We start from the raw sequence: 17,500 nt of genomic DNA on the forward strand, positions 1-17,500 counted from the left end.
TATATTTTATTTAGCAGTTTTCAAAGTACATAAAGATGCTTCCTAATGATAGATAAAAATAACAAAAACAGTATAGCAAAAAATCTAAAAAACATTACTTTATTATAAAGTAATGTTTAAAGTAATTATTAAAATATTTTAATAATTACTTTAATAATAATACATTTTAAATAATAATACATCTTACATTTTTTTTATCAAGTTATTTATACACATGAAAAGACAGAAGGGTGTGTGTGTGTGTGTGTGTGTGTGTGTGTTTGTTTGTTTGTGTGTGTGCGTGTTTGTTTGTGTGTGTGTGTGTGTGTGTGTGTGTGAGTGTGTGTGTGTGTTTGTTTGTTTGTGTGTGTGCGTGTTTGTTTGTGTGTGTGTGTGTGTGTGTGTGTGTGTGTGTGTGTGTGTGTGTGTGTGTGTGTTTGTTTGTTTGTGTGCGTGTGTGTGTGTGAGTGTGTGAGTGAGTGTGTGTGTGTGTGCTCATGTTTTTGTGTCATATCAGGACACAACTCTGTATAATGACATGGGTATGACACAGGTATCACAAGGAGAGCGTGACTTATGAGGACAGAACCCATGTCCCCATTTTTCAAAACGCTTATAAATCATAGAGAATGAGTTTTTTTGAGAAAGTAAAAATGCACAAAGTTTCCTGTGAGGGTTAGGGTTAGGTGTAGGGACATAGAATATACAGTTTGTACAGTATAAAAACCATTACGCCTATGGGATGAACACACTTTTCACAAAAACAAATGTGTGTGTGTTTCTGTGTGTGTGTGTGTGTGTGTGTGTGTGTGTGTCTGTGTGTGTGTGTGTGTGTGTGTGTGTGTGTGTCTGTGTGTGTCTGTGTGTGTGTGTGTGTCTGTGTGTGTGTCTGTGTGTGTGTGTGTGTGTGTGTGTGTGTGTGTGTGTGTGTGTGTGTGTGTGTCATGTCCAGAGCCGCACACACATGATCCCTACATCACCCGAACACTCAAAACTATCAAAACTCAAAACTCCCTCCACACACTCCATCACAGGACACACAGAAATCTCTGTCAGTCGTGGCTCTGATCTTTCTCACAGTCTGTTACAGGTCTTCCTGGAAGTCGCTCAGGAAATGACTGAATCTCAGTTGCTCAGTAGTGAAAAAAGCAGGAGCTCAAGTGCTATTCACACACTTCTGCATGTCTGCTTGGAAAAGTGCCTTCTCTTAAAATGAGTTCTTCACTTTTAGGTCCACAACATTAAAACTGATCTAAAAACAGAGCTAAGAGAACTAGACTGAAAGCAGAATCAAATTAGCTAACAAATTATTATCTAACAAATAAACAACAAATGTCGTGAACCTACTGCGAAAAAAATAAATATTTCTGGCCAAACTGTACGTAGGATATATGCTGATTACATGTGTGTGACTATGAAAATATTTGTTTTCACATTAAAAATATATTTTGCTTAAAGGCCAAATTTTATTAAAAGAAAGAAAGAAAGAAAGAAAGAAAGAAAAAACATTTAAGTCAAGTCAAGTCAAATGTATTTGTATAGTGCTTTCCACAATTCACACGTCTTTACAGAAAATCATACTGTGTATATATTTATTTGACATAAATTTGCTTACAAATTTTTAAAACTTATGAAACAATATACATCAATTAATTCCTGATAAATATTTAAATAATACATTTATAAATGTATATTATATTAAAATTAAAATGAAATAAAATTGACTTGAACATTATTTTAATTAATAATATAAAAAATAAATTGAGAATTTTTTTTTTGATGAAATATAATCAAGTAAAGCAACTGAAAATGTATATAAATAAATAAATATAAATCTATTTTTATATATATAAACTTTATCATCAACATGTATTTTTTGGCTTTTTTCATTTTTAACAATATTTAAATAAAATATTATTATTATTATTTTTTTTTTTTACTGTATGTGAAATGTGTTGCATTTGGGACGTGATCACTCGTGTTACTCTCTAGAAGAAATCAAAGCGGCGAGAGGCGAGATACTCTTCCAGCTCCATCCTAACATAAGCTCATCTGCCTCAGAGCACAGACGATGAGCAGGAGACAACCCTAACCCTAACCTTATCTCATCACAGCTTCTGAGATTCACAGAAATCAGTCCACACTCACATCAGAGGATCAAAAACACTCATAATTCTCTGTAAAACGTCAGAATGGGAGTAATTTGATTGTTGGGAAGGAATGCAGGACAGAATGTGGGCGGGAATTCCCACTGATTCATACGAGCTCCGAATAGAGAGAAATGAAATACTGAGAGAAGAAATCAAAAGGAGTAGAAAATCTGATTATTCAGGAGTGAAGATTTTCAACGTCTCTTCTGCTCACCAAAGCTGCATTTATTTGATCAAAAATACAGTAAAAATGGTCAAATTGTGAAATATTATTACAATTTAAAGGAACACTCCACCGTTTTTTGAAATAGGGCTTATTCACATTATTTCCTACATTTAGATAGGTGGGCAAATGCATTTTTGTGTCAGTCCATGCATTGTTTTAGTTTGAATGGGTCGGCGTTAGCTTAGCTTAGCACAATGAATGGAATCCTTTGTTGCCAGCTAGCATGGCCTGAGTAAAAGTGATCAAAAAAATAAAAAAAACCCACCTAATTACTTCTTGTGGCCTGCGTATTCACAACGATTTCCTAGGCAGAGTTATGTTGACGGAATTCGTGGGATTTCATGTGTTGCGTGATATCTCTGCGCCGAAGTAACAGTGCTTCGCCTAAGCAGCAGTGCTTCGCCTGTGCTTCCCCATAATATAGTCCCAAGTCACTATCTGCCTAGGAAATCGCCTAGTGTTAATCTGGATCGCTATTTGTACTCGTTGTGAATACGCAGGCCACAAGAAGTAATTAGGTGGGTTTTTTTTTTTTTTTTGATTAAGTTGAATTAAAATAAAATATCAACATTAGGTAAAATAATAAATAACTTAATAAATAAATAAGTAAAATAAGTTGAAGTACTGAAATTATAGAGCTAAACAGAAATATTAAAATTTTAATAAAAATATTTTAAATGTATATTATAATATTTTGAAATAATGTAAATATCCAAACTAATAAACAAGACCAGAGTGCATAATACAATTACTAAAACTTATATATATATATATATATTCTTTTAAATGTTAATTTTTACATTTACTAATGCAATATTAAAATCAAAAGCTGCATGTTAATATTATTTAATGGACCTGAACTAACATGAACTAACAATGAACAATGTTATATTTTTATCAAGTTCGATTAACAAATATATTCGTCATTGTTAATTAGTCATTACATGAATTAAAAAAAAACTAAAACTAATGACTAACCTATTACCTATTACTAAAAAATTGCCTTGCTTAGTAATAAAACTAATAACAATTACAAAAGCACATAACAAAATGTCTAAGACTTAAACTATGATGTGAACTAAAATATATTGAAAGTATCAAAATAAATGATAATACCAAAATATTATAATTGTACCAAAATACAAAATACATAAAATGCTTAAATAACAGTTTTTTTAAGTGCAAAAATGAATGGTTATAAGTAATATTTCAGATCAGGATGGACCAGAGTCCGTTTGCCGTCAAAGCTGGGTTTATTAGACAGCATTATAGCTCCTGAATGTTTATTGCATGCAAAGCGTGTGTGAATGATTTACCTCCATTCGTCCTGTGGGCGGTTCTGCTCGTATCTCTCCCTCACGTGGGACACGCCCATATCTGGGTGGAGCCAGTGGATGTCGCCCGACGGCACGTGAGTGAGACGCAGCCCGAAACAAGCCACGTGTTTGACCTTATGAATGTCCACGATCTTCTGGATGATTCCCTGCAGACACAAAACACACAATTCACGCTCATAAAAATCCTGAAACACACTGCGATATATAAACTGATTTATAGAACCGTAAAAATCCTGCGGCTGTTATTCAATGATTAGAGAGCGTAATGGATCCGACCTGGATCCTGCTGTGTAAATCCACCTCAACACATTTACTGCATGTGCAGAGCCTGACGGTCACTTAAGTCTTCAAATGTTTGGAGTTAGTGGGTTAGTGTTCTCTGTTCTGTTGTATTCCTTTTATACATTACTTGACTAACAAATGTTTTTACAAATAATAAGAATATTTAAAAGCTTATTTTTCATTTATACCCTTTAAACCATTTTTCAGTCCTCATCATAGAGGAATTGCATTGATTGTCCCACACATGACTCCGATGACATCACTGCTGCTGAGATGATGCACTCAGAATGTAATAAACAGGATGTTAAAGTGATGCGGTCGTCACGGAACTGGGTTGTTGCCATGACACCGCCGTGGCCCTCACTGATTGGATTACGGACACGGGCAGAGCTGCCAATGGTTTGGAGGACACACACACACACACACACAGACACACACACACACACCCGCACGCACGCACGCACGCGCACACACATAGGCATTCACTTCAGAGGGATTCTGGCAATGTGTGTGAAAGTCATTCTGGTTACACACTAAATGGATTACATAATCACATAAGAGCCAGAATAAATACTGATTCTATGAGGTGGATTATTGCCATGGCTAAATTAATGATCTCATCAGATGCCAAATAGTTAGATAAATAAGATCTAATATCAGCCTAATGTACTTCACAATAACTTACAACGTACTCCAACTACAACTTTCATTTTCATTGTAAATTTCACAATAATATTTGTCATTTTATACGGCCATGGTATAGATCAGAATCTAATTATTTTTAGTATAAATGTGACTGAAAATTAATACATAAATATAATGCACAAAATATACAATAAATGTCACTGGAAATTAAAATAGAAAATGACATTTATAAATTCAATTTAATTGATAATGTCATATTTTAAATAACCAAATGACTTAAATCAGTGTTCTTAACTGAAACTAAAACAAACTATTAAAAATTATTTTTGCTAATTTTATATATGTGTATATATATATATATATATATATATATATATATATATATATACAGTACAGACCAAACGTTTGGAAACATTACTATTTTTAATGTTTTTGAAAGAAGTTTCTTCTAATCATCAAGCCTGCATTTATTTGATCAAAAATACAGAAAAAAATGTAATATTGTGATATATTATTACAATTTAAAATAATTGTTTTTAAATCTATTATACTTTAAATTATAATTTATTTCTGTGATGCAAAGCTGAATTTTTAGGATCATTATCACATGATCCTTTAGAAATCATTCTAATATGATGATTCATTATCAAACTTGGAAACAGTTCTGCTGCTTAATATTTTTTCAGAACATGTGATACATTTTTAGGATACTTTGATGAATAAAAAAAAGAAGCTATGTTTTTAAAATATAAATATTTTGTAATAACAATATACACTACTGGTTAGTAATTTGGGGTCAGTAATTTTTTCTTTCTTTTTTTAAATAAAATCAATAGTTTTATTCAGCAAGGATGTGTTAAACTGATAAAAAATTATAGTAAAGAAAATATATTATTAGAATTTTTTTTTATTTTGAATAAATGCAGTTCTTTTTAACCTTTTATTGATCAAATATATTAGACAGCAGAAACTGTTTCAACACTCATAATAAATCAGAATATTAGAATGATTTCTAAATGATCATGTGATAGACTGATGTTACATGTGACACTGAAGGCTGGAGTAATGATGCTGAAAATTCAGCTTTGCATCACAGAAATAAATTATTTTTTTTAAAGTATATTCAAATAGAAAACTATTATTTTAAGTTGTAATAATATTTCACAATATTACTGTTTTTTCTGTATTTTTGATCAAATAAATGCAGGCTTGATGAGCAGAAGAAACTTCTTTCAAAAACATTAAAAATAGTAATGTTTCCAAACGTTTGGTCTGTACTGTATATATATATATATATATATATATATATATATATATATATTAGGGCTGGACGATTATGCCCTAAAATCAAAACCTCGATTAATTGAACATTTTGCCTCGATTACGATTATTGAATGATTATTTTGTTTTCGGTTTTGTTTTTTGCCCTCATAGTTCACTGACAAGGTTTTTACTGTAAATATGATTGACTATCAGCAGTTATTTTATCTATGTTCGTTACATTTCTTACTAGGGTTGGGTATCGTTTGAATTTTATCGATTCCGATTATTATCGATTCCCAATTTTGATTCCAATAAAAATCCAATATAAAAAAAATTAAGTCAAACATTTAGATGTCAAACATTTTTACAAAGCATTCTGTTGCAGCTGAATAACACGAGCAAACATCAGCAGCCTACAAAACACTGCAAGAGGAATTTTGACTGTGATTAAAAAAAAATACCACAGCAAAAACAACTAGAGTAATATAAATTTCAAATATTAAAGTGTTAAAGACAAGTAATAAGATAGGTCAGTAATAAGAAAGGAACAAAAACAAATCAATTAGCAATATCATAAATAAATACAACTAAACTAAATTTCAGGTACAGACTCTAATTAAAAGTTTAAAAACACTGCATAGTTTTCTTTTTATAAATAAAATAAAGATTAATCAAGTAAAGTTATTAAATCTATTCAGTCAAGATCAGTGAATGATTTTCTTTTGTTCTTTGATTAACATTAATGACAGACAGCGAGTTTATTAGGCTGTTGTCTCTTTAAGCAAAAATACTGCACATGTGTGTTTTCTTTCTCATCTGTTTATGTTCACGTAAGACAAAAACGGCTGCGTTTATGATGATATACTGATGTAACGTTAGTTTTCTGTATCGTAGTTTCGGCTCGGAACAACTTTTTCTGCAGTTAAAATACACAGAACAGTCCGAGAACGGACACAAACCGGGAACCCGCAGCGCGACGCCGACCACCGCTCTCTGTGCACGCGCTTGTGCTTCATGTGCGCTGCACACAAACATGCTATAATAAGTTTTGAGATTCTAAGCTACTTTAGTGATAAATCACAGGACAGCGCTGACAACTAGTTTCTGTGTTCCTCTGTGCGCGCGATCTTCATAGCTACTGTTTATATGTGTTCGTGCCACAATGCAGCTGCGCGAACATGGTAGCTCGATATAATAATACACATCCGATCATCTAATCGCTTGAATGTCCAAACCATAAAACAAATACAACTGACAAAGTTTAGTGAAGACGCAAGGCTCACTGCTCACACCGCTTTGCTTTTATGCCACTGACTGGAGAGCAGAGTCATGTGGCTACACACGCGCTAGTATGCTTTTAAGGGGGAAGTGTTAACAGGATTAAAAAACCGAAATAACCAACATGGGAAAATTATGTCGGTTAGAGGTTATGAATTTCGGTTTTGATTATTTTTCGATCAATCGTCCAGCCCTAATATATATATATATATGTATATATATATATATATGTATATATATATATATATATATATATATATATGTGTGTGTGTGTGTGTGTGTGTTTGTGTGTGTGTGTGTGTGTGTGTATAAAACAACACAAACTAATAAAAACATATAACAGAATGACTAAAATGTAACAACTAAAATTATGTAACTATTAACTGAAAATATACATAATAAAAAAAAATCAATATATAAAAAAATATGGTAGTTTATAAATAATACCAAAATAACACTGACTGAAATTAAATGAAATGCACTTCATCTCAGTCGATTGTTATTATGTATTTATTAATTTATTTTAATAATTTTGAACCTGGAAGGACAGAAACCAGAATGTAAGATTATTAATAACCAATGAAAAAATGTGGGATCAGTGTGAAAACAACCTCACAATATGTTACACAAACGTTAAAAACAAAATAAAAATACAATAAAAATACAATTATGAAATGAATAGTTCTGACCAGTATATGCAGATCTGTGACATCAGATGAATTTTACTTAAACAACCAACCTTGTGTGGTATATATATTTAAATCCACTTCTGGTGTCTTTGTGCAGACCGAATAACCTTAAAAAATAGAGAGACAGACACTACAATAACGCACCCAGAAAGCGTCTCGCAGACAGCAAACACACTACAGTACCCTTCACAGACTAGATCACGCGTTTCATCAGGTCTAAAAACTCACACTGACACTCCACCCAAAACACGGCATATTTATGATAGCACGTTCACAGCCGGAGTCCCCCAAAGCTCCGTCTGTGGCCCATTTTCAGGCTAAAAGGACCGTCAGGACAGTTCAGTGTTAAGCTTTACCAGCAGGACATGAATTATAAACAGAGCAAAGGCTGGCTGGAACCTCCATCTACACATGGCTTTCAGATTACCACTGACGGTTTGGCAATCCTGTGGTGTGCAGGGACAACAGAGCTGGATTCCCCAATGCACCCTGGCACTGGGAGCGCTATCCCGGCTTTTACTGTATGTGTGCTTTCTGTTAGATCTGGATCATGGGGAAGTCGTGGCCTAATGGTTAGAGAGTCGGACTCCCAATCGAAAGGTTGTGAGTTCGAGTCCCGGGCCAGCAGGAATTGTGGGTGGTGGGAGTGCATGTACAGTTCTCTCTCCACCTTCAATACCACAACTGAGGTGCCCTTGAGCAAGGCATCGAACCCCCAACTGCTCCCCGGGCGCCGCAGCATGAATGGCTGCCCACTGCTCCGGGTGTGTGCTCACAGTGTGTGTGTGTGTTCACTGCTCTGTGTGTGTGCATTTCGGATGGGTTAAATGCAGAGCACAAATTCCGAGTATGGGTCACCATACTTGGCTGAATGTCACTTCACTATCACTATCATCAGTCTGCAAAAAAAATCAACTGTTCTGAAATTGACCAAAAAAAGAGAAAATGTTGCATCCAAATATTTGTGACCCTGAAAGCAGTCTTAAGTCTCTGGGGTATAATTGTAGCAATAGCCAAAAAAACATTGTATAATTATGAATCATTGTATGATTCATAATTATAGAGTTTTCTTTTATGCCAAAAATAATTTAAAATATTAAAGGGGTCATATAATGCCAATTTTCCACAAGTTGATATGATTCTTTAGGGTCTTAATGAAAAGTCTGTAACATAGTTTGTTTAAAATTTCTCAATGTTAGTGTAAAAAACACCTTTTTTTACCCTTTCAAATACAGCTCTTTTCAAAACAGGCTGGTTTGTCGGATTCTCCTTTATTAATGCTAATGAGCTCTGCTGACTCCGCCCCTTTAATTCTGATCTGATCTCTGAGAGACTGTTTACTTTAGCCACATTCATAGTGAAACTTGCTAATTAGCACATTATTAGGAAAGGCAATTTTCAATGATTCATTTAAATACAATATACTCACTGCTGGATGCTGGATCATGAAGGATTTGCGCAAACATAAACGCATTTAAGTAGATCAAGGGCGCATTTCTCCAAACGTAAGTTAAGCCTCTGCGATTTCAGTCGCTCAGATGTAGGGAGTAAATGACTACTGCTATGTTCATTATTACATCCAACAACAAAACACCTCAATCACTTAGGAGTCATGCTCATCTGCATCTCGGACTGATGACGGTCACTCAGGGCGGGTCTGAGGTAAGACACAAGTCTGTGCTGAAACGCTGCTGTCAATCAAATAATCATGGGAGGGGCCTCAGACGGTCAGATGGCTCGGATTTGAGAAAGGGGAAAACATTTAAAGAGATTACAGAAAAACCACTTGGTGGATTTTTATCATTATAGGATGGTTGTGAACACACACTGCCAACACACATTTCAGTTCAGACAACTTGTAAGAGTGCATGTAGCATTATATGACCCCTTTAAGTAAAGATCATGTTCCATGAAGATATTTTGTGAATTTCCTACCTTAAATATATAAAAACTTCATTTTTGATTCGTAATATGCATTGCTAAGAACTTCATTTACACAACTTTAAAGGAGATTTTCTCAATATAGTTTTTTTGATTTTTTGCACCCTCAGATAACAAACCATACATCAATGGAAAGCTTATATATTCAGCTTTCAGATGATGTATAAATCTGCATTTCAGAAAAATCTACCATTATGACTGGTTTTGTGCTGCTGGGTCACATTTATATCGAAACAAGGCACCCACTGTAAAATATTATTATGTAAAAAATGAAGTTGTAAATAAAGATTATGAGAGCATGTTTTAGAAGAATATACTATTTCAATCTTTCTACTTCATTTTTAACAACTTTAATTCACTGTTACTTGCCATTTCTTTGTAATTAATTTTATAATATGCTAATTATTTTCTAGATTTTTTTTTTCAGTGCATGAAACTGAAATGAACATGCATTTTGTTACGTGACTATTCAGCCCTTCAAATATCCGGAGGACATGAGCAAAAACAAGTGGATGACAAGCTGTTTGCTATCGGCTGGTTAATCTGAGACTGAAACAACAGCAAATCTCCCATTAGAGTAAATAAAGCGCTTTGAGTTTAATGAGATAATCGCTATGGTGTAGATCTGCATTTCAACTGAACTTAACTATATGATATGTTAAAGGAGTCATATGATGCTTTTTGTTAAAGATCATTATTTTGTGTATTTGGTTTGACAGAATATGTTGACATGCTTTAATGTTCAAAAAACACATTATTTTTCAAATACTGTACATTATTGTAGGTCCTTTATGCCCCGCCTCTCTTAAACCCATCGTTTTTTACAAAGTCCCTCCTTCCGACAAGCGCAGTCTGCTCTGATTGGCCAGCTGACACAGTGCATTGTGATTGGCCAAACACCACAAGCACTCGTCGGAAATGTAAAGCCCCTTTCCATAATCACGAGTTTCATCTTTCAAAATAAATGTAAAGACCTTAGTTTTACCATCAGTTCAAGCCTGATAGAGGAACAGAGACATGTGACAGACACAGACTTTGATAAAGAATATCTCTTTGGATTAGAGACTTTAGTCTTTGCAACTTTACAGATCTTCTTTAAACACCAAGAGCTTGTAACACTCCAAAGAGAAAGGAAAAATGTTAAAATCGCATCATATGACCCCTTTAACATGCCGTACAGCTAAAAACTGTAACTTCAACCTGAATTATAAAAGAGAGATCCGGTGGAATTCAATAGGGACTGGATGCAAAAACATTTCAATTCAAATTGATGATTTTAAAGCACTGCACTGTATTTATTAGCACAATAAAAACAACATAAATGAATTCACATCAGAAACATTGCAAAAACATCTGCGACCTAGCGACTACATGTAACAACGTAATGTAAAGCATGCATTTATTTTCTGAGTGTTCAGCAATGGTTCAGCTCAGCATCATTAGCATCACAAATGATATGCATGCAAATTGTCATTTAGAAGTTGTCATTCCTGCCTTGTTATTTTTATATTTAGATTTGAATGCTAATGCATTTGATTTATATTTACATATTCATTTATTCATTAAGCAGATGCCCTTATCCAAAGGGACTGCCAAATAATGACAGCTAACATGAAAAATTAAAAAGTTTTTCCTTCTGTAAAAGAAATGAGCCATTTTCAGCAGAAATGACATGGTTTCAAATTTGAATACAGTTGAATATTAACTGTATCACACCTTAAGTTTAAAACCATAGTTTTTCCACTTCTCTTCAACCACTAAAGACCAGCCAGACCTCTGCAAGTTCTCAAAGATCAGAAAAATCTTTCTTTGGGTTAAGACAACACACCACAGATGAAAGTGGTAAAAATTATAACTAATAGATATTACCAGTCTTCCCCTGCTGATTCATCACAGTACATTAAGACACATTTTCAGATTAATATGCAAATTATGTAAATTATCTAGTTAAATATGCATACATTTGGACAGAGCCATATTCAGAATTCTTGTTTTGTTTTGTTGACATGTTAAAGGTTTTAAGAGAGGGGATTTTGGGGAACTATGGATAAAAAAAACAAAATAAAACAATTTTTTACTATGTTTTTAGCAATTAAATATTATATGAAATCAGGAGAATGATTTATGAACAAACCTTCAGAACAGATATTAATTAAAAACTGTAAATGTTGGTGTATGCGAGTGCTACTGAAGTAAAAACATTAAAAATATTAATGTTTCCAAACTTTTGGTCTGTACTGTCTGAATTAGTCTGTATTAGTCTGAAATGAGATGTTATAGAAGTAAAACAGGCCAGCATCTCAAAACTGACCAGTGTTTTTGTTATTTTTAAAGATGCAAATTATGCATTATCTAATTAAATATGCACTCACTTTGCATACATTCCCAGAACAGAAATCTAACATTGGACAAAGTCTATTTTAAAAGTGCTGCCACTCTCAGCGCCGTCAAAATAAAAGTCCTACCTCGAACACATCGGTCAAGCAGAAAAAAACGTATCGACCGATGCCGATATTTGAAAAATGACAAATATCGGCCGATATATCGGTTGACCACTAATTATGGATATCTCTTTTCATCATGCAATAAATCAAAAAATACTGTCAACACAACAGACAGAAAAAAATACAACAAATACTTCTTTAAAAACATTCAGAATATAGATATGAATAAAACAGTATTGCTTTATAATACTGATTATATATCCATTTATTTAATACACTAATTTCTTTATTTAATACTGTTATATTGTTTTGTAGTGTTTACAGTAAGTTTGGACTATGTAAGTGCCACTGAAGTGGAGACATAAACATTAAATGTATATATAGTGATTAAAATCTACAGATGCAAATAGATAAAGTGCAATAACATGTATTTTGGATGTTTGCTGTCCACTAGTCTGAATTTTCAGGCACAATAAGACCAAAAGATGCTCTTGTTGACTCTAAATGATCATGCATGAAGAGAGTTTCCATCCAGACAGTGCAGGTCAGTTATAAAGGCCACAGCGGTCAGAGTGGAAACATGAGAAATCACCAGAGACCATCTGATCAAGAGGAACAGAATGTTTATCCTTCCTGCCAAACACTTCACTTAACATAGACACTGATCAATACAACTGCTGCATCTCTAACCCGTTCCCCTTGCAGTCTGTAATGAATTCAACTTCAGGAGGGAAAACTAAGCTCTTCAAACCTGACGTTCATTCAGAAACTTTGAGGCTTCAGCTCTTTGTCATCAAACCCATCCTGAAAAAATCAAGAGACTGGCTATAGAGAGGTTTGTTGCTGGTCTGAAGTGGTCTACTAACTCTAAACACCCTTGAAGAAAATTGGTTTACGCGATTAAAAACAAACAAAAGTTCAGCCAAACAACTGTCTAGACCTAAACACATGCTAATGACTATTAATGACCATGTGAAAAATGTTTTATCTGGATTTGTTAGTTTACGAAAAAAACTAATTCTAACAGCTGTAGTTTTTTTAACAGCTACAGAATTTTAATTATGTGTTAATAACACTTTAAATGAATGATCCATTACCATATTTTATATTTGTTTATTTGCATTATTAATAAATATAAAAATATTATAACTAAAGTTTAGACCAGTTTTATCTGGATTTGTTAGAAAAACATATAACCAAAAAATTATACAAATAATAAAATAATAATAATAATAAAATACATTACACAATTTATTGATTTATTTATTAGTAATTGAGGTTTTATTATTTATAAACAAATATTTATATAAAAAAATAAAATTAAATATGTATATAACACATATGATTTTATCAATTATAAACAATTTGCACATTTATACATTTTAATTAAATGTATCATTTTTTTATTTCTTTACATACTTAAACTATACATTTAAACATAGCATTTGAAATATAAAAAAATAAATAAAAATGCACTTAATTAAAAAAAATGAATATGTCTGCTCAGGTAGATTCTCATAACAATAGTAAGAAGAAAATCATTAATGAGAAATAGCCAGACAACTCAGACCAGCTAAAGACTACAAAAGGAAACCATAACCCCTCAGAAACTGGTTCTGGAAGCATAAAGAATCTGTCTGGGATCAGCTGTAGATACTGATCCTCAGAGGACACACACGAAGCAGAACTGTGATCGTTCTCTCACCCTGACGTCGGTGCCGTCTCCATGCCGGATGTTGCTGGACCAGGTGCTGTGTTCACTGTTGTTCTCAAAGTGATGGAAGACCTTCAGGACCCTGTCCGGGGCCCCGGGGGCCCGCTCCGTCCCGGTGCTGAGACGGGCCTTGGCCCCGGCACCCAGGGTGTGGTTGGGCTCCAGGTATGCTGTCGCCATGCCTTTACTGTGCGCTAGGTGTCTGTCATATTCTGTGCAGAAACAAGAGCGAAGGGAAAACAGGTCAGGGTCATTCTGCAGAGGGCCGTAGTCTGATTAATGATTGCAATCATTTAATTTTAAATAAATTAAATAAATATATTCACATCGTGTTTCAATGTGAAGTGATGCACTTCTGATTTTTCCTAAAATATAACATTTTTTTTAATCTTTTTTTGTTTTATCCTAATTTACAGTGTAATGTTTGCAATATTTTGTTCGATTTGTTTATTTAAAAATAGCAGTAAATAGTAATAATAATAATTATTATGATTATTGATATATAATCACAAAAATTTAGCCAAATTGTGCAGCCCTTTAAATCAGGGTTATTATAAAACTAAACCACTAAAAAATTGTTACCTGAAATAAAATAAACATTAACCGAAATCAAATAAAATATGAAAAATAAACTTATTGTATTTCATCTAGTTGCCAAAAAAACTCAAATTATCTTTAAGTTTAACTTGATGTACTAAAAGAACTAGATTTAAAACTAATAAAAACTATATACTGTATATATATATTAAAAAAGACAAAAACACAACAGAGTTATTAAAACCTTAAGTAAGATTAAAATGACGGAAAATGTTAAAAACAAAATAAAAACTATAATAACATAAAACTGTAATTAATAGTTTTTTAATAGATTCTAAAATAACACTGCTATAAGCAAATTTGAATTTGTCAGAAAAACTGCTATTCGATTTTCCCCCTAAATCATGCATCCCTATTTTGTCCATAAAATTAATTTCACAGGCAATAAAAGCGGACACAGTTTCCCAAGTGAGAAGAACTTTCTTCTGTCTTCTCACATTTCTCACACCTCTGATTCAATCTAAGCACATTTCTCGCTCGCTCTTGGTGCATGAAGTGACTCTAGAGACAGATGGTGAAATATGGTGAAGTGATAAATGTACTCATGAAATAAAGATGCACAATATAAGAGCAGATGAAACAGCAGACACCTCGCAGATGGACAGCTACTCACAGTTACATCACGGTTAACAGACCAGGATCAGTTATGCTTTCACACATCACCAGATCAAGCTGAAGATTACACTTCCTTCTAGCTATTTAATGCTGGCTTTGGTGGTTTCCAGCTAAAGGAGCCTTTAAAAGGTTGGTTGACTTTCAACACTCAACATTTCTGATGCTCTTCTAACCATACATTAAACTTTATAACACACGCAGGACAGAAGGACTGATATTCGAGCGGTTTTGAGGCGAATCACGACACATTCCCATCAGCAGCATTCCAACAATCCCAGACGTCCACTTATCACCATCACAGACATGAAACACAGCCGGCACACAGATAACCAAAAATACAGGAACAAACACACACACCAGCACAGTTACACAACTCTGTGTGTGCTTCCCGTTTCCAGTGTAATATAAAACTAATCGAAATAAAAGATAAACAATGAGTCCTTTCACAATCAGATCGAGAGACTGAGCTGCAAATACCATTTCAGGTTAAACACGCATTTAAAGATCTGGGACATGTATGTATAATATATTATTCTACTTATTATTTTATATATATATATATATATATATATATATATAAACAGATTCATGTTTTATAAATGTTTTAATTTTTAAATGTTTTTTAAAGTAGTCTCTTCCGTTCACCAATCCTCGATTTATTTGATCAAAAATACAATAAAAACAATAAAAAATGTGAAATATTATATCATTTAAAATATCTGTTTTCTATGTGAACATCTGTTAAAATGTAATTTATTTCTGTGATGCACAGCTGTATTTCCAGCATCATTCCTCCAGTCTTCAGTGTCACATGATCTTCAGAAATCATGAAAATATACTGATTAGCTGCTCAAGAAACATTTCTGATTATTATGGATACTGAAAACAGTCGTGCTGCTTCATATTCTTGAGGAAACTGTGATACATTTTATTTTTCAAGACTCTTTGGTGAATAGAAAGTTCAAAAGCGCAGCATTTATTTGAAATAGAACTCTTTTGTAATGTTATAAATGCCACTTTTAAGCAATTTAATGCATCCTGGCTGAATAAAACAAGTTGTTTTCAACAAACTTTTGATCAGTAGTTTAAACAGACGTTAATCGTAAGCCAAATTCGAAACTATGAGCATCAGACAGTCCTACCTGTGAGCAGAAAGTGCCAGCAAACACACAGTACAGCAGAGTCGTGCGATACACATCCATCTCTGTCGAGGAACATGAGGAGAGACGTGCGCTGTACAGAAATCCCTGACACACGTCTGTGCCTGTTACGGCTGGGGAATATCTGACACAACACGCTTTACCACACACACACACACACGGCCGAGCCTCTTCCTCTGAAATACAGTAAAGTCTCATTGCTCCAGCCACAGCAGTGTTTGAGTCATGTTTATCTGCACATCACTGATGTCTCATCATATTCCTCAAGCCATCCAGGTGTGTGGGGGCGTGGTTTAAGATAGGACACACCCCCATGCCCATTTACACAACACATACTGAAGTTCATGTAGGACAAAGAGACTTACAAGCTCTGCTTTATAACCCAGTGAGCTTCCTTGTGTATACGGTCTGCATAAAAAGCTTCCTGACTGAAACACAACATTCTGAGCGAACCACAACACTCATACATACAATAAATAAATAAATAAAAATAATAGCATTACTAGTTAAAACCAGGTGAGATGCGACTTACAACTGGGTTCAGTAGAGTTTGAAGTTAACATTGAATCCTAAACCTAATATGCATAAAAATAATTAGGATGTAAAAATAATGGATAAAACGGTTTATTTTTAATTAGACTCATCTGTTTCAATAACATTGAAAAAAAAAATTATTTAAAAGCCCTTAAGTAATCCATAATAACAAGTGGCTATTACTATAACTATTTATTTATTTAAATATAATAAAAAAGCAACAAAATGAATAATTAAAAGCATATAAATCTATTTTTTTATTTAGTGTTTTCTTTCTTTGCTTGTTTCTTACATTTTTAAATATTTATTTAAAAAATATTAAATAAAAAATAAATCCAACAATATAACATTTTTATACATAAATCTAGCATTGCATATTTTATATATTATTGGCTCATACAACTAACTGCATGCAATTTTCCTCATTGCAATTCGTTTTAGATAAATTAATAAATGCTAAATTAATAAATTTAAACATTTAACCCGGTGCAATGCATCTCTGTGCTGCCAGATTAAAATATCATACAGCTTTAGAGCGAATGCTGATGACTAACTAATCTTTTTCGGCTGAATTTAATTTCCTATGATAAAGCTGATAAAATAATTTCCCAATACAAGAGAAAGCAGCACGGAAACGGTCATGTAA

General features: G+C 33.3%; 2 protein-coding genes across 11 annotated transcripts in view; one reads left to right on the top strand and one right to left on the bottom strand.

Moving 5' to 3' along the window:
- LOC132103913 (large ribosomal subunit protein P1) overlaps positions 1-17,500 on the top strand; it is a 241,786-nt gene that overhangs the window by 78,535 nt on the left and 145,751 nt on the right. The gene's annotated exons all lie outside the window — the stretch shown is intronic.
- LOC132103910 (focal adhesion kinase 1-like) overlaps positions 1-17,500 on the bottom strand; it is an 88,004-nt gene that overhangs the window by 39,193 nt on the left and 31,311 nt on the right. For all 10 annotated transcript variants that reach the window (XM_059508983.1, XM_059508982.1, XM_059508980.1 and 7 more), the window contains 2 exons: positions 13,940-14,160; positions 3,672-3,838 (listed from right to left, as the gene is read on the bottom strand). In XM_059508983.1, coding sequence (XP_059364966.1) covers positions 3,672-3,838; positions 13,940-14,128 — 356 coding nt within the window. In that variant the 5' untranslated portion in view covers positions 14,129-14,160. The remainder of the gene's footprint in view (positions 1-3,671; positions 3,839-13,939; positions 14,161-17,500) is intronic.

Source organism: Carassius carassius, chromosome 25 (genome assembly GCF_963082965.1).
Source record: "Carassius carassius chromosome 25, fCarCar2.1, whole genome shotgun sequence".
Lineage (NCBI taxonomy): Eukaryota > Metazoa > Chordata > Actinopteri > Cypriniformes > Cyprinidae > Carassius > Carassius carassius.